At 41.3% G+C, this 19,038-nt stretch overlaps 1 protein-coding gene across 1 annotated transcript in view; it reads left to right on the top strand.

Moving 5' to 3' along the window:
- Positions 1 to 19,038, top strand: part of CCBE1 (collagen and calcium binding EGF domains 1) — a 214,626-nt gene that overhangs the window by 168,100 nt on the left and 27,488 nt on the right. The window contains exons 3-5 of the mRNA XM_081944261.1: positions 9,985 to 10,037; positions 16,249 to 16,383; positions 18,101 to 18,238. Of these exons, the coding sequence (XP_081800387.1) occupies positions 9,985 to 10,037; positions 16,249 to 16,383; positions 18,101 to 18,238 (326 nt within the window). The remainder of the gene's footprint in view (positions 1 to 9,984; positions 10,038 to 16,248; positions 16,384 to 18,100; positions 18,239 to 19,038) is intronic.

Genomic DNA, 19,038 nt, shown 5'->3' with positions numbered 1-19,038 from the left:
TTTGAATTATTTGTGGACAATCCATTATTGGTTTAAAGATTTCTTTGCAGACTCTTTAGAGTACTTTTCTTTTGCTTGTTTCTTAGAATAAAACAACTCAAAATCGCTCCACGGTTATAATGGAAAAGCAATACTTAGGAACTCGTAAACCGACCCATTCTTGTCTTGGGGAAATTCGCAAGTAGGACTTGAAGATATATTAAATAGATTTTGATGGTATCTTTTCTTCAAGCCGAGAAGTTAATTATGAGGATACTAATCATCAAATGTAGCATCCATCAATAGACCCATGTCCCTCTTCTTCTTCTTTTTGAATAAGGGGCAATAGCACTTTTGCATTTTGATTACGTCCTGTGTGCGGTCATTCTTTTTGCATCTGTTGACTCATTCAGCCTTTCATTGCTAAGACCACAGGGGAAACAATTGTCCCAATCGTTTCCATGTCGAGTCTACATTTTTACCATTGAAGAAGCCAAAAGGAGGTGAGCGAGACCTTATTTCAGCATCTGATCTTTCTAAATAACATCTGCAAAACATTCAAGAAACCATACCTCCACAACCTTAAACCTTCCTTCTGGTTGTATAGGTTTGTATAGGAGCCAAGCCAAATTCTTGCCTATCTGTAGTGACAGACTTAAAGGCATCCAGTCAGCTTCATGCCTGAATAGAGATTTGATTGTATATAGTTCTATACCCTCCCACTCTTCCTGCTGATCCTAGCCCAAGTGCTTTTGAGTAGGCTTGCGTAGAATTGTGTGGTTAATTAATAACAGCTTTTCAGAGCTCCACAGCATCTCTCTACGATACCCTGCTCTCTTTTTACTTCTACAGGTCAGCCCGTGTTGGCACGGGAATTCAGTCCCATTTTTGCTTGATGATCAGGATAGTCGGCATTTTGAAGAAGAATTTGGGTAACATCGTGCTTCCTCAGGCACCATGAGTCCATTTATGAATTGTCTGCCTTTTCAATAAATCAATGAGAAATACATACCGTGTTTCCCCAAAAATAAGACAGGGTCTTATTTTCTTTTGACCCCCGAAATAAACACTTGGCCTTATTTTCAGGGAGGTCTTATTATTTTTGAGGTGCAGGAGGCAGCGAGTGGGGTCACCTCATGGCTGCTGCTGTGTTGCAATATTTTTGAGGAGGGCTTATTTTCGGGGGAGGGCTTATTTTAGCGCATGCACTCAAAAGCCCGATTAGGCTTATTATCCGGGGAGGTCTTATTTTCAGGTACAATGCACTCTTTGCATGAGTGCCGGAATTCAGGAAGCATGCCAGAATCAATAGTTAACAACTAACAATAGATAACAACTCTATTAATAATTAATAGAGATACTCAGCAGCGGTGTTGAGGACAGGGGTTTGACAGGGGTGTCAAACTCAAATTTCATTGAGGGACGTATCAGGGTTGTGTTTGACCTGGGGGGGGCGCTAGAGTAGGAGTGGCCAGGGTGGGCATGGCCAGCACTATGTCACTCATGTCAGGGGCGCCTGTGGCGGCCTGAGCACTCTGCCAGAGAAAACGGACTCCCGAGCTCCGTTGCGGTTGCAATAGCCTCCGCATACGGCCCTCCCAAGCTCCGCTTTTGCTGGCAGCTCTGCAAGCCAGATCTAAGCACCCTGCAGGCTGGATCTGGCCCTCCAGGCCTTGAGTTTGACACCCTGCTCAAAGACAATCTCTGGGCTCTGAGATCTGTACACTTTGTTTCCAGGGACTGTGGGTCCTTCCTGGGGAAAATGATAAAAAATCTGAGATTAGGATCTCTCCCTCTCTCCATCCATCCATAAATCCATCCATCGATCCATTCATCTATATATCATGCTCTCTAACTATCTCATTTATTTCTCATCTATCGTTTATTTAATCTATCGTCTGTCTGTCTATCTATCTATCATCTGTCTTATTTGTTTTATCCATCTATCTACAATTTATCACAGAAGTGAGTACACCCCCTCACATTTTGTAAATATTTAAGTATATCTTGCCAGCAGTTTAGACATGAATGTCTTTGTGTTGCGTTATTTTGAGGTGACAGCACATTTACACTGTTATACAAGGTGTATACTCACTACATTGTAGCCAAGTGTCATTTCTTCAGTGTTGTCACATGAAAAGATACGTATATCTATTTACCTACCTACTTATCTACTAAAGTACAAATCTATTTTGGTTGCTTCTTCAGGGACTTGTATACAAGTTACAAAGAGAGGATAAGTAGTACCATCTTCAGGAGAATCCCAAATTTACTGAAGGAAAAAAAATATATGAGGCCATAAAAAGCAGGGGAACCACAAAATCAGCCTGTGATGTCTAGACAAGCTTACGCAATGATTACATAATACTGAAGGGGACAGGAAATTAAAGAAGTCTGGTAAGGGAATTAAATGGATGCTGTTTAGAGTCATATGGCTGAAGCAATATTATAAAGTTTTTTTTCTCCCTTCCGTTCAATCGTGTCCAATTTTTGGAGATGGATTGGATAAGTCCCATTACCTCCTTCTTAGAAAGTGACTGGCCCAAGGAAAATCACCCAGCCGGTCCTCATATTTCTACCTGATGCCTGCCACCAGAATGGGACAATTCACCACAGCCGACTTTCCACAGTCAACTCGCCACAGCTGACTTGCCAACAGTACAATTCACCATGACTTACTCGCTGCAGGAAATTCAGTGCAAGATAACTCAAGAGAGAAACAAGAGGGACAACTGTCACCCCAGCCTCACCCACCTCAGCCTTGATGACTTGAGAAGATTCAAACCTAAAGCAAGATAAAGCCTACTGCAATTTACTTGTCTTAGTTGGCACTCTCTTAGTTTTGCCTCCCGGGGATATATATATACCTGGCACTCTCTTAGTTTTGCCTCCCGGGGATATATTTTAACTGGGTTTGGGTATTTTAATTGGGGATGTTTTTAGGGTTTCCATAGCATATTTATTTCTTGTACAGTCTCATCTCCTCCACCTAAATGTTTAGTATTCAATTGTTTTATATTATTTATATTGTTATTCATGTATTTTATCTGCATTTTATCTGACTGTACACCGCCCCGAGTCCCTTTTTGGGAGAGGGGGCGGTTTAGAAATCTAAAGAAATAAATAATAATAAATAAATAAATAGTCCCTCTCTTGAGTTATTCCACACTACGGTGAGTTGGCCATGGCAAGTTGTCCTCTGGCAAGTTGGCCGCAGCGAGTCGGTCAGCACAAGTCAGACAAGATGAAGTGTCCGAGGCAGTGGTGAATTTCCATTTTTTTTTTTACTACCATGGGCGGAGCCTCTCGCCGACACTACTACCGGTTCACCCAAACTCGGCTGAACCAGGAGCAACCCACCTCTGGTCCAAGGACCCTTAACCACTGCACCAAGCCGACTCTCCATATAAGAATTAACAATAAACAAGCTTTTCTGCTTCACCCTCTTTTCTTTTTCAACTATGTAGATTTAACAAAGCAATGAGTATAATGTACTCTCAATGTTAATTCAGAAGAAAATGCATACCGTGCCTATCAGTTCTGAAATGGTGCATAAAAATATATCATTTCAAAGGTTGCTATGCCCCACAGACCGCTGCTCATAGATATGCCAGGCAAAATAGAAATTGGCAAATGAAACCACTTGCTTTGGACGGCAGATTATTAGAAACAGATGGACTCCCCCTTACTCTCCTGGAACGCGCTCCTATCTTGAGCTAGTTGAAAGCTCTCAGATCTTTTAGAATCTTGCTCAAGAAAAGCAAGATCGCATGTTATGTTAAATAATCCCCACGGGAGTTAGGCTACGTTCTTAATCTCATCTGTTTTATGTTCTGCTTTCTTTAAATTATGAACATTCAATGATAACATTGACTTTTCTGACACTGCTTTTTACCCCCCCTCCCCCCCCCACTTCCAGTTAGCCAGATTTCTATTATCCCTCATCATGTTCAGGAGATTTTATTAGGCTTTCCTACAAAAGAAAGACTTTAAACATCTATTGAAATGTAGAACTCTGTTTGTACATTGAGGCCTTGGGCAGCTTCCATAGTTACAGGGTTCAGGGATTTCTGAACAATTGTATTTTGTGGCATGGGATTTGGGGCAGGGTTTAGCTGTGCAGTTTGCTATGTACTGGATTTTTCTGAGTATAAGACGCACTTCTGCCCCCCCCCCCCAAAAAAAGAGCATGGAAATTGTAGTAAATTGTACGCCGCCCCGAGTCCCTTGGTGGAGAGGGTGCGGCATATAAAAATGATTAATAATAATAATAATGGAAATGTTGGTGCGTCTTATACACCGAATACAGCCATTTGTGGCCTCCTGAAGCCCTGCCCCACATCCCATTTTTGCAAAAAAGGGGGGGGGTTGTCTTCCCCCAGCCCCCAGAAGCAGGCTTCAGCACGGCTGGAGGAAGGCAAAAATGCCCCTGTTTTTGCGAAAAATGGCCCATTTTCTGCCTGTTTTTCGCAAAAATGGGGGCGTTTTTGTCTCCCCCCACAACCCTGCTGAAACCTGCAGTGTGCTCCTGGGGGTCGGAGAGGACAAAAACTTTTCTTCTTACTTACCTCTTCGAAATCTTGATGCGTCTTATACACCAGTGCGGGTTATAGTCTGAAAAATATGGTATATTGTCCTTATTTTATTTATTTTTTAATATCCCTCCATTTTATTTTTATAAATAAAACCTAAGGTGGAACAGCGCTTTGTTTAAATCATTACAGATACTCCTCAATTTAAGATACATCACTTAGCCCATAATTTGAAATTACGATGGACTTCCCCAAGGTACCCAGTTTCCAGGTTCCAACAGCAGCCCCTCCCCTGCTGTCACATGACTGCATTTGGGGCGCTTGGCCACTGGCCTGCATTTACGGCCAATTGCAGTATCCCTCAGTGACACAATCACAGTTTACCACATTTGTTGCCAGAAACCAGTGTTTACTTCTGGTTTCCATCAAAAACCAGGCGATAGTAGACAATGGATTCCCCTAACAACTACCCTGTTCACTTAATGACTACCCAAGAAAATTAAGTTAGTCTCTGATGACTATTTTTTTCTCAGTCTCAATGATGGTCAAAAGTTGAGGACCACCTCTATGTAAATTTAAAAGAATGGGTGATCAAAGCGTTGCTGTCTCTCGGACATGCTTGCCCAACTAAGCTCCAAGAGACAAGGTTGGTCAAAGGAGCCTGATGGGGCATTTTAACTAATATTAACCTTACAGCCTGAGATGAAAGGCTACCGGTTTGCACCGGTTTGCCTGAGCAAACCGGTATTTCTGACGATCAGCTGGGTGACAATCAATTGTGACGCACAATTTATATCAGCTAGAAGCGTCGGATTTCCTGCTTTCTAGCTAAATCACGTGGCACAGCGGATTCCCGCCCCCCCCCCGCTGTTCTACTTACCTTTGCAGACTCGGAAGGCTTCAACATGTTCCTTTTTTAGCGCTAAGCAGGCACGCCTAAGCAGGCACGCATGCGCGACTGACCAAACCGGTATCAGAATTTAGAGCAGTGTTTCTCAACCTTGGCAACTTGAAGATGTCCGGACTTCAACTCCCAGAATTCCCCAGCCAGCTGGCTGGGGAATTCTGGGAATTGAAGTCCGGACATCTTCAAGTTGCCAAGGTTGAGAAACACTGCTTTAGAGGATTACACCGTTGCTTAGAACCAATAGTGACTACGCAAACTAGCCTTGTATAATAGCATAAATCAGAGGCCCACAATCTTTTGGACACCAGGGACCAGTTCCATGGAGAAAGGTTTTTCTGCGAACCAGAGGGGGCGTGTCATTATAACTTCTGCGGACCAAAAGAGGCGTGGTTTTGCATGCTGCCTGCATCCCAAGGACGGGGCTTTGCTTGTTTGTATGGCCCGGTTGCTGGCATGCTGGTATAGGTCCACAGACCAGGAATTGGGGAACCCTGGCATAATGGTCTTCCTAAATAGGTACTCCTAGACTTAGGATTAAGTCTAGCAAAGCCCCATCTTTGGAATGCAGGCAGCACGCAAAACCACACGCCCTGCCCCCCCTCCCTCCGGTCCACTGAAGTTATAACAACACTGAAAAAAATGACTTATGACCATATGCTTACGACCGTTGCAACATCCCCCTGGTTGTGGGTTCAAAATTCGGATGCAACTGGTTCATATTTATGACAGTTGCGGTGTCCTGAGTTTTCATGTGAATAGCTTTTGCGAACTTCTGACAAGCAAAGTCAATGGGAAAACCAGATTCACTTAAGAACCATGTTACTAGCTTAACGACTGCAATGATTCACTGAACAACCGTGGCTAGAAAAGGTCATAAAACGGGGCAATGCTCACAACAAATGTCTCAGCAACATAAATTTTGGGCTCAGTTGTGGTCATGATTTGAGAACTTCCCTGTGTAAAAGAACGTCTGCCCCAAATCTTAACGAACTCCTGCCTGAAATCTTGACTTCAGTTAACAAACTGACAATTTCACTCATCTGCCTTAACATATCATGTAATATCCTAAGCCAGGCAGTGGCATAAAGATTATCCTCCTAGGCCTTGGGACAATTGCACTTTCATTACAACTGCTTGCTATATGAACTCTACATTTATACTGTAAATGTCATAAATCTAGCAGCTCATAATCATTAGAGGAAATACAGGAACATTTTCAGACGTTCTTTCTTAGTACCAATGGTGTGTATACCCTTCTTTTTCAGCCAGGATTCATATTTTTAATGCTCCATTTAAGAAACATACTTTTCTTAGGGTCAAAAAGTAAAATAATAGTAGCAGACTGTTTTCCAGAGTTATTCATTCTGTTAGCACCAGCAGCAATCATAGGATCTCTCTCTCTCTTTTCTTCAGTGTGGTCACACATTTCCGTAACTCCTTTTGTGGCTACCACTGCTTCCCACCATAGTGTTGTGTTGATTTGCAGTAGAGTTTTTTTCCCAGGGAGCATTCACTAATGGATCATTGCTATTTACCTATGAAAAAGCCCGTGGCTGTTAAAATTATTTTACTACTACTGTCTCTGAGTTGCTTTGGATAGCAAGATAGACAGCATATAAATTCAATAAAAAATTTTTTTAAAAAATCTGCAGAAAAACACATTCAAATAATGCTCATTAATCAGAACACCTGAAAGTTTAAGTTTACTTTATTGTCATTGCACCTTGTACAACGAAATTAAATTCCATCTTCAGCGTACATCATACATAAGAAAACTATAAAACTATAAAACAAAAGCACACATCCTTCACATTCTATGCAGAGGGGATATTCAGAAAGTTCTGAGCAGTTCTGGAGAACCGGTAGCAGAAATTTTGAGTAGTTCGGAGAACCGGTAAATACCACCTCGAACTGGCCCCACCCCCATATATTCTCTGCCTCCCTAGCTGATCTGGAGGAAATGGAGATTTTACAGTATCCTTCCCCTGCCATGCACGCCATGCCACACCCACCAAGTCATGCCCACAGAACCAGTAGTAAAATGTTTTGAATCCTACCACTGATTCTATGCAATTGAATTGAAAGCCCCTGATACTGCATTAATATTGCACTATTCAATAGAATTCAATATAGTTACTGCTCTGGGATAGAAGATGTTTTTCAGCCTATTTGTCCTTGTTTTTATTGTCCTGTACCATCTGCCAGATGGCAATAGTTCAAAAAAGGGGTCCTGAGGATGAGATGGATCTTTAAGAATGTTTTGAACTTTCTTAAAGTTAAAACAGGAGAAAAAAAAGAGAATGAGTGGGTGATGGAAGATCTGCAGTTTTTAGCCATGTGGTCATCATAATTTGTATTCATTTTTATGCATTGAGGAAGAAACAAATGGGAAATGCTTACTTCATTGATAGAAAACAGTGCTTGTTGGGAGTAGTCCACTGTTGATGTTATAAAGCATTGCTTTATCTGTTTGTGTTTTACTGATACTGCTGTGAGCTGCCCAAGGTTATGGTATATATAAGATGAGTGACTATGTAAGTTTTGCAAATAAATAAATGCTAATGCCTTGGAAGACATAAATAATAGTCAAAGTAATCTCAAGTATTTTAAAAAAAATCTGGCCATGGAATGCCAGATTAAAATGAACAGAGATAGTAATTCATTTAGGTAAAATAAATCAAATACATCAGTCTAAGATAAGCCATACTAGCTCTTAGCACAATAGTACATCTGAAAGTGATTTTGGAATTACAACCGATCATAAGCTAGGAGTCAGTAGTATAATGTAACTGAAAAAAAGAGAAAATGAAATTTTAATCTGGGACATAACTTTCCAATAATGAAAATACTTCCAGTCTGCGTACAGTTCTGGTCACCACATTTTAAGTAGAAATGATTTAAATCAGAGGTCTCTGGCAACTTTAAGACCTGTGGACTTCAACTCCCAGAATTCAGCAAAGCTAGCTGAGGAATTCTGGGAATTGAAGTCCACAAGTCTTAAAGTTGCCAAGGTTAGAGACCCCTGATTTAAAAGACAGTGAAGAGGATCTGGGAACTGAAGTTAAGGAGAATAGAAAATTGGGGAGGGAGGCTCTAATTGTGCTTTTCAACAGTTCATAGAGTGACTAATAGAATGCACACTTATTTATCAATTCTATTATTGTGGTCTATACTAAAGTAGAATCTCTATTATGATGATGATAGTAAATAAACATAATAAGTAACCTTGACTTTTATAATTTGTTATTATAATGCCATATAATGGTTGGGTTTAGAGATGTAGGCTCATTCTCGTATACTGTCTTTTGGTTTTAACTGCTTTTTATATTATGGGATAATATATGGATCTTATCAGAGCTTGTTTACCTGTTATGACTTAGAGATGATGGTACTTTATTAAAAACTAACAAGTTTAAAGAAATATTTAATTAAAAGCAAGTTCACCCTTCAGCATGTTGCAAACAATCCCTTATATTTTTCCCATAACTGACTTTTCTGCCTGTCTGTTTCAGCAATAATATTGATTGAGAAATGTCAAAAGCATCACATAGTCAATTATAACTTTAATGTCATTTTATTGATGCACTAAATTGCTGGGCAATTCACTAATTGTCTTAATTTTTGGTAGAAAAATAGGTAGTCCTTGGTTTACCATTTGAAGTTACAATGGAAAAAGTGACATGTGACTGTTTTTCACACTTAACGATCATTGCAGCATCCCCATAGTCATATGATCAAAATTCAGCTGCTTGGCAAACTGATTCATATTTATGACAGTCGCAGTGCCTCGGGATGATATGAGCAACTTTTGTGGCCTTATGACAAGCAAAGTCAGTGGGAAAGCCAGATTCATTTAACAGCCCTATTACTAACTTAACAGTTGCAATAATTTATTTATGTGGTAAGAAAGGTTGTAAAATGGGGTAAAACTCAAATGTCTCACTTAGCAACATACATTTTGGGCTCAATTGCGATCGTAAGTCGAGGACTACCTGTACATGAAAGATACTTATACATATACACGTAAAACGGCTGTTATTTGAGCTTTTATCATATTGAAAAAACAGAATAGTATACTTAACTTCTTAGGTGTAAGTTTGTAGAATTAAGGCAAGTGGAAATTTTGAGGAATTTTAATGACATCTTCCAGTCCTATTGTTTATATAAAGAATAGGATTCTGATGCGGTGGCTCATTGGCTAAGACACTGAGCTTGTCGATCAGAAAGGTTGGCAGTTCAGCAGTTCAAAGCCCTAGCGCCACGTAACGGAGTGAGCTCCCGTTACTTGTCCCAGCTTCTGCCAACCTAGCAGTTCGAAGGTATGTAAAAATGCAAGTACAAAAATAGGGACCACTTTGGTGGGAAAGTAACAGTGTTCCATGCACCTTCGGCGTTTAGTCATGCTGGCCACATGACCATGAATATGTCTTCGGACAGCGCTGGCTCTTCGGCTTTGAAAGGGAGATGAGTACCAACCCTCGTACATATGTGCGAGAGGAACCTTTACCTTTAGGCTTCTCAATTTACTGATTTCATCACCAACCACTTTTTTTTTTTGTCTTCCAGAAAAAAGTGCTGTAAAGGTTATAAGTTTGTTCTTGGACAATGCATTCCCGAAGGTATGTAATTAAATGTTTCTTTATCTTGTTTATCCCTTCCATGGCTCTATCTTCCCTTGATAAATAATAAATGTAAGGTTGAGTGTTTATTTAATAGGCATGGTGATGAACGATAAATCCCTGTGATGTCCCCCAGTTTTATATTATTCAAATGTGAAAGAATTTGGTACGCCTTTGCGATATCTTAATTTGTTTATCAAAAATCTTTCAGAAAGCAGGGCGGGGGTAGTCATAGCTAACACTGAAACCACAAAGACTGTATGGTGAGAAATGACATGTGGAAGGAAATGACAAATTCAATTTAGGCCCTGTCCCAATTGTGAAGATAGTGAATCCAGCTGGGCATAAATCTGTACACACCACATTTCTTTGCTCAACTCGGACTCTTCCACACACAAGACCCCCATGAAGGCTGCACCCCGTGGGATGGGATAGACCTGAGAAGTTTCCAAGTTGAGTCCATGAATTATTAGCTCAGCTCCTCTTCAGAAGAGACTCTTCAAAGAGGGTTTTGTGCGGTCCTGCCTCCAGCACTGCAGGACAGATAGGTCCTATGAGCAGGAAAGTTCATAGCGACTGCGGTTTTGTTTCTGATATTTCTCCTTCCTGTAGCCAAACAGCCGCCATTTCTCTATAACTTCAAGAGGTGACGTTGATGTTTTGTTCGTGTAGTGACCCTTTCAGGAAGGGGTTCCTCCAAAAAATACAGAAAGGGAAGAACGAAGCTGAACCTGAGGCGCTAGCTGAATGCTATTTTAATAGACAGGTCCTTGACCATGATGGAGTCTGCCCATTAGAGTCAGAAGTCAGGACAAACGTTAAATGAACTGCCTCAGGTAATGACCAGCCACCCCCGTTCTCCCCAATGCATTTGCTAATCGAATGTGAGGGTTGCTAAGTGGAGCACAGGGTGCCTCAGGGTGGGGAAGATCCTGGGAGGCCTAGTGCAGGCTCAGGCCCACCTGTCTTGGATCTCCCAAGGCCTTCCCCACCCCGTGAAGTATCCCATGATCCACTGGCAGTATTGGAGCATTACAACCTCCATTACGGTTGTAACCAGGGGTGGGATTCTACCGGTTCGGATTGGTTCAGGCAAACCAGTAGCTCCAATGATCAGCTGGGAACGAACCGGTTCGCTCTGATGATCAGCTGGGCCCGCCTACTTGCCCTGCTCTATCCTGCCCTTTGTTTCCTGCTTTCTAGCTCTTCTCAATCGCGCGGCACAGCCAATCCATCCCCCAGCTGTTTTACTTACTGTTGCTGACTTGAAATGTAAGCAGCGGAGCTTCTAAATGTTCCATTTTCAGCACTGCCCGCCAACGCAGAACAAACATACGTGCAAAGCGCACATTCACCGAACCAGTTGTTAAACCGGCAGCATCCCACCATTGGTTGTAACCTGAAGACTCCCTGTATTCATAAAATCAATTAATAAAAGATTCTAATGGATAGCAACTTCACTTCCTCATAGCCATAGAGGAGTCTGTCTTTTGTTAACCCAGTGCTTTCCTCTATAGCCTGAATGCAATGCTAATATTCCTTTGACTTGGGCTGGCTTCCTCATATAGCAAAGCCCCACCTGTTTTCGCCATTCTGATTTACCCTGGCCATCTTGACAGCTTTGTTCTTCCCATTTCTTTTCTTTTCTTTCTTTCTTTCTTTTTTTGGGGGGAAAAATACAATTTTGGAAAGTTCTGTTAAAAAAAACAAGGTAGACCAAACTGCAGCCATGGGTGGGTTTTGGGTCCTGCTACTGCCGGTTTGTCAGGGATGCGCTTTGCATGCCTGCGTGCTTTGCGCATGTGTGCACTTGATGCACACTACGCACACATGCACGGTACTATAAAATGCTTCTGCGCGTGCGTAGAAGCAAAAACCAAGATGGTGGCGCCCATGGCACCATTGAAAGAACCAGCTTGGGGGCGTAGCAGGCCAAGTTACTACCTACTTGGCCAAACCGGTCCGAACCAGTAAGAACCCACCTCTGACTGCAGCAGACGTACAGTTTTCCCATCAGCTTCATGACTAAATAGATCTGGGTCTTACTATATACTCTGCTCGTTTTGCCATGTGGACTCTATCCAGGAGACACGATGATGGAAAGAAATTGCTGAAATCTTGCTCGATATTCATTAGGTCTTGGGAAAGGTGGCTTTTTGGGGTGTTCTGGGGACATCTGACATCTGTGAACTTTGTGTTCACTTCTCTGGCCCATTATTGCCAGCTGCATGCTGATAAATGTTCGGAGAGATATACCACTGCTCTTCTAAAAACATTATTGCAAGAGTCAACTGTTTTGAAGATGATTTTTTAAAGGAAATGTTGTAATATTATCACATATGCATTTTAACCTCTCTAGGGCATAAAAGTATGTATATATATATGTATGTATGTATGTATGTAGGTAGGTAGGTAGGTAGGTAGGTAGGTAGGTGGGTGGGTATCAGTGGTGGGTTTCAAAATTTTTGAAACCTCTTCTGTAGGTGTGGCCTGCTTTGTGGGAGTGGCTTGCCGGCCATGTGACTGGTTGGGAGTGACTTGCCGGCCATGTGACCGGGTGGGAGTGCCTTGGCAGTCATGTGATCGGGGGGAGTGGCCAAGACAATGTCACTGAATTCTTTGCCCCAATGGATGATCTACAAAAAGATATAAAAAAGGAAATTTATTATTTTGTGTACTTACTACTTAAATAAGATTAAAATAAGTACACAAAACAATAAAAGAGCTACTTACAGAAGGAAGATGACTGTCCTTGCCAGTCTTCAATATCACTGACTCCAATGAATGACCTGCACAAAGAAGAGACACAGAAATGAACTCTTTCATTGCATGCACTGCATTAGGATGAAACCGCACACAAAATAATAGAAAAGGAAGATGACTGTCCTTTTGTGTGTTGAAGTCACCCACTGACCACCTTGCTTCAATGAATGGCCTGCACAAAGAGATACAGAAAGGAAGACTTTAATTGCTTGCGCTACTATATTAAGGATGAAACAAGCACACAAGCAATAAAACAGCTACTTACTGGAAAGATGACTGTCCTAGTGATCATACTCAGTTGCCTCTTCATCCTGTTAAATAATACTAACTGCAGAAGAAATAAAACAATATTGGACTCGATAGTGGTTGTAAGCTGAGGACTACACTACAGGTAACAGAAGGAACCTCTGTTTTCACTCAACAATGTACTGTCTTTTCAGGAAGGATGTCCCCCAATAAACAGAAAAGATATCGTTTTTCATCTAAGAAGTTAGATCAAGAATGAATGTCATAGGTAGATTCACAGAGCAACACAGATTTCTTTTTCTGAAATTTATTCCTCAGTTCAAAAAACAGGAATATATGAATTAGGTTCAGTACTTAGGACAGACCAAGTAGCTGTTCAAGAGTTAGTGGTGTCATGGTTAGAAGCAATGGCAAAGCAAGATATGGATTTAAAACCAGTAATATTTGTTTGGGCATTTCAAAGGAAATACAATACATATTTAATTTTACACATGTTAACAGCTGCTGGAATTGTGTTTGCACAACAGTGGAAAAACAAAGATATGAAAATGAATAAATATTAGAATGTGCAGGAATGAATAAATTGACAATTAAAATCAAGAAGGCTTCAAATACTTTTTTACGTGAGATTTGTTTTATCAATTGCTAACTAACAGAAACAGAAATTAGAAATCTAAAAGTATGAAAGAAAACACCAATTATGTAAGGAAAGGTCCCTAAAATGTATAAGGAAATATTATTAGTACTTGATCATTATTAATTATTTATTTATCAGCACAAACACAATATATATATATATATATATATATATATGTATGTATGTATGTATGTATGTATGTATGTATGTATGTATGTATGTATGCATGCATGCATGTATGTATGTATATATAAAGGAGTTCAACCTATGACTCATTCTTTGTTAATGTCCATGTAAGAGTGTGTTTTATAAGGCATAAATTCTCAACTCTGGCAAGCCTGCCTTGTTACAAGAGTTTTAAGACAATGCATACATTTTCGTTGTGAACTAACTTTGTGAAATCCATTTGTAGGAAGTTAAAACCCACCCCTCTACTAGACAATGAAATATTTTAGGAAATATTTAAAGGGCAGAATATTTCCTCTAACAGGGAGGCAGAAACTCAGCTCCCCACCACCTTTGTCAATGGGCCATTAAGGCACTTGGGAAAATTACATCAGCCAGCAAGGCAAACGAGCTTAAGTCTCAGGATAGCTTACAAAGTTAGCTAAGATCCCCACCCAACCCCTGGGAGTATGACAACCAATCAGAATGCATTACTTACACAGGAAGGGGAAGCTCTGGGGTGGGACCCAGAGAGGGCATAAAACCAGGGCACTCTCAGCATCTCCTGCCTTTTCTGTTCTGTCCTCCATGTTTCCAGTGTTTTTTCCCCACTTGGAACTGAACCCAGATGTACATTTCTTCCAACAAATTAAAGGACTCACCTTATTTTTATGGAATGTAGATGTAGCATCAGCAGATGTTCTAGCTTTATAATGGTTCAATATTTTGGGAATATTGGCAGCAGGGCACAAACCTGATAGTGTATTGGGTCAAAACTGTGATAACAGAACTTGGTAGATGATCAAATTCATGAAGTGATTTCTCTTTTCTTAGCTCTGTTTTCAGCACCGGAAAAACCCTGGGGACTATACATTCTGTACTGACATTTGAAATTGGTAAAAAACTTTGAACCAAATGAGAAACTGTGATTATGATTTAAATACATTCAACACATTACATCACCCGCTTACACGCTTACCACAAAAGTAGCCAGTTGGAAACCAAATGTAGTTTGTGATTTCAAATCAGGTTTTGGATGCACACATCAAAATAACAATTTTTGGGAGATAAATGAGAAAATGGGGTTACAATCCTCAATGGAAAATATTCATTCCCCTGAATCTCACCAGTGGTTCTCTTCTGCAACTATTCCTGTTGGCTGAGCAACGAAAGATGCCCCAAATTTCAATCCAATTTGGTATGAACTAGACCAGGGGTATCCAAACTTGGGAAGTTTAAGACTTGTGGACTTCAACTCCCAGAATTCCCCAGCCAGCCATGCTGGCTGGGGAATTCTGGAAGTTGAAGTCCACAAGTCTTAAAGTTCCCAAGTTTGGACACCCCTGAACTAGACCATTTTTGGAAGTACTTATTGGCATAAACAAGGATGATTCTTCCTCCTTTCTATTTAGTTATGTGTTGCATGCTACACATAATTACAACAATATGCTCTGAGATTTCCTGTCCTTGCAAGCAGTAGTCAATGAATTTATTTTACTACCGTACAAGAAGCTGTGCAAAGGTGCAGAAAAATGACTGCTTCTAATAACTAATTCCTGGTATTTGGGTTTAGTTGTTTTTTAAGTTAATTTTTATTGAACTATAAAACTCCAATTTTGGTTGTGGATAGCACACAATCGGAGGAGGCTATGCATTCACGAACATATAACAGCATTTCTAGAAGCCTGGCACTCTGACAAATCATTTTTATTTTTGCAGAGGACTTTCATTCAGATAAATTCTTCAAAGAGAATTTCTTCAGAAAATTTCTTCAAAAAAACAGGATGCCATTGAAAAATAGTACTTGTCTTTTTCTTTTAGTTTAGATCAGGGGTACCAAACTCAAGGCCCATGGGGTGCTTAGATCTGGCTCGCGGGGCCACCCTAGAAACAGTAAAGGACCAGCCCGTGGCGCCTCTGCCAGTGAAAATGGAGCTCAAGAGGGCCGTGTGCAGCCCCCCCCCCCCCCCCCCCGGCTCTGTTTTCAGCTGAGATGGCCTTCTGCTGCCTTCTGCCAGTGAAAATGGAGCTCAGGGAGGCCGAGCTTCATTTTCACCAGCAGAGGGCAGCAGGAGGCTGTTTCAGCTGAAAGTGGAGCTCTGGGGCCCATTTTTGCTGACAGAGTGCTTGGGCCACCATAGACGCCTCCAACACGAGTGATGTCAAGCTGGCCGCGCCCACCCCATCTCCCGAGGTCAAACAAAACCCCGATGCGTCTCTCAATGAAATCAAGTTTGACACCCCTGATTTAGATAGTCCTTTATCAATGGTTTGCTACCCTTCCATGATGAGTAACTTTGAGGAGGTCTACATTAACCCATGAAGATAAAACACATATTAACATTCCATTGCTCTTGCAGTTTGGGACAGCTGCTAACTTCAGTCATGTTCTCTCTTTAGACTATGACGTTTGTGCAGATGCTCCTTGTGAACAGCAGTGCACCGACAACTTTGGGCGAGTTTTGTGTACGTGCTATCCTGGTTATCGGTACGACCGTGAAAGACACAGGAACCGAGAGAAGCCCTATTGCTTAGGTGGGTGCAAAGAACTGCCGTTGAAATACATGTAGAACTAACAGCCCCTTAGTCTTACAATCATGTAACTGTTTAAATGCTGCTTTCGTGCCTTTCCATACATGTTAAGTGTGAATTTAGCTGCCTTAACTTTATACATTTCTAAATGGGGACAGGTCTATCCAAAGACACAGTGAGGCAACTACTGCAGGTATGCCTGGAAAGTCTTTCTGAAGTTGCTGTGCTGGAGGACACTGTGTTGTGGATTATGTCCTGCATTCTGTAAAGAGGTCTGCTACCTCTGGTGCATAAAGTAGGTGTCAAACCCTGAAACCCGAGGTTTGACATACCGGGGCAGGATGGGGCACTGGTGATGGAGGGGTGTAGGAGACCTGGAGGCTGCAGCAACAGAGCACCAGTGATGGGGGAGATAGGAGAGGCTGCAGTGGCGTGCCAACAACTGCCGAGGACCAGCTGGTTGGCGGAGGGCGAGCCGGGGATCAGCTGTGCAGCAGGGAGGCTGCCCGGTCTATGCGACCGCAAAGCCCCAAAGCACCTCAGGCCCATTTTGTACCCTGCCCTGGCTGGCCGTCAGCACAGAAGTTGGCTAAAGCAGTTAGCCTCCAAGCACCTCCTGGTCACATGATGAAGTGGGCCTGCCTGTTTCACGATGTGGCACCTCCGTAGCACCTGTGGCCTAAGTGAGTGGGCCACGTACACTGCCTTTCCATGCTAACCCCTCCCAGTGGGTGAGCGAGCAAGGTCCGGTGCTCCAAGAACCAAGGGTCATAACATCAAAAAAAAAAATCCAGCTGTCAGTCTAGCTCAGTTCTGTATGTGGAATTGGAGAAATGCTATCTCTCTTTTTTCTATTAGATGCCTTTTTGCCCTTTGTCCTTTCAATAAGAACATCCTGAGCTCTCTCTCTCTTTCTCTCTATTCTTGAGATCTTGTTTATTAGATGAAAACTCAGCACAATTTCTCCCTGCGTATTTGTTTTCGGCTGAAAATAAAAGGCTTGTGTCAGGAACGTGATTACTTTTGGAATTTCCTGTTCTTTTCCAAATGTTCTGGCATTTTGGATTGCGGTTTCACAAATATACATGCAAAATTGTGCAAGTATTCCTTTTTGTTATCTGCCCACTGAGGTTGCAGTGCAGTGCATTCGAAAGCACTTCTTTTCTATCATTTTCAAAAAATGAACATTCCTGTGATGTATTGCAGTTTTCCCCAACTTGATATCCTTCAGATGTGTTCAGTGACAATATGCTTGCCCGGGTCAAGAAACAGACACTGCAGGGATTCCAGGAATGTTACTTTATTGTTGAAGAGTAGAGTAATAGAATCTTGAAAGCATACCCAAGTGTCTCTCTGTCCCATCGTACATTAAATAAAATCAAGTTGAGCTTATTTTGAGTTGCTTTAATCATGCTTCTTTCAATGTCTTAATTGTGAATTGCTTTTCCAAGTCCCCCCTAAATCACTTTTTCCTTCCTTCCTCCCTTCCAAAGTGCCTTCTCCAAGATCAGTTATAAATTCTTTTAAAGGATATTGGAAGGACCCCTGATTAGATAATCTGTAGTGGAAAACAACCGAGGACTTTCCTATGCAGAACATATGTCTTCTCCTGAGCTACAGTCTCTCTCCAAATCCAGTACAACAAACACAGAGTTATACATACGTTATATTTACTTTTGATCATTTCATTTCCTCAGTGCTTACATATGTTTCCTTTCAGATGTTGATGAGTGTGCCACAAGCAGTGAGCCTCTCTGCCCTCACATCTGTGTAAATACTCTTGGTAGCTATCGGTGCGACTGTCACGAAGGATACATACGTGAGGATGATGGGAAAATATGCACCAAAGGAGATAAAGGTATTATATCAAGTCATCTAAATTATACTAGATCAGTTCTTTGCAAACATAAAGATTGTTCGGGTAAATTTCATGTATGCTTCGTGTCCGTTGACCATGCTCCAAATAATGTTTTATTAAGATTATTCTTAATATTCTTCACCAATATGATCCATGCAAAGGATGTTGGGAGAAATAGTTCAGCAAGTCTTATAAGTCTACAATTCTGTGCCCTTGTTCTTGAGGGATTAACTATAACAGGGGTGGGGAACTGTGGCTCTTTTGCGACTTGTGGACTTCAACTCCCAGAATTCCAGAACCAACATAGCTGCCTCAGGAATTCTGGGAGTTGAAGTCCACAAGTCGCAAAAGAGCCACAGTTCCCCACCCCTGAACTATAAAGTAAGAGTACTTGCCTTCCACAACTTGATTCTCTCCAGATGTGTTGGATTTAAATTCTGTTGATCAATGGTCATCATGAGTCATCCCTAGCTACCATGGATTATAGGAACAGGAGATAACATATCTGGAGGACATCCAATTAGAAAAGTGTAGACAAACGCTATCTGGCAACAAAGAGAGATTTAAAAAACCCTTTAATTCTACTGCCATCTAGTATTAATCCTTTTTTTTCCATGTCAAGTATTGTAGTCCTTTCAACACGTTACTTAGCAAGCCGCGTGATCAAAGAGAAACAGATTCTAGCTGACATTTTGGACTATCCAAAGTCTCGTACTGAAATTTTCCAGTTCTGAAAATTTCTGATTATTTTCATTGCAAAGCTACAATTCTTTGCTATTCCTTCTACAAAACTTTCACTA

Source organism: Natrix helvetica (genome assembly GCF_964273705.1).
Source record: "Natrix helvetica genome assembly, chromosome: 2".
Classification (NCBI taxonomy): Eukaryota; Metazoa; Chordata; class Lepidosauria; order Squamata; family Natricidae; genus Natrix; species Natrix helvetica.
This window is presented reverse-complemented; position numbering and strand designations above follow the sequence as displayed.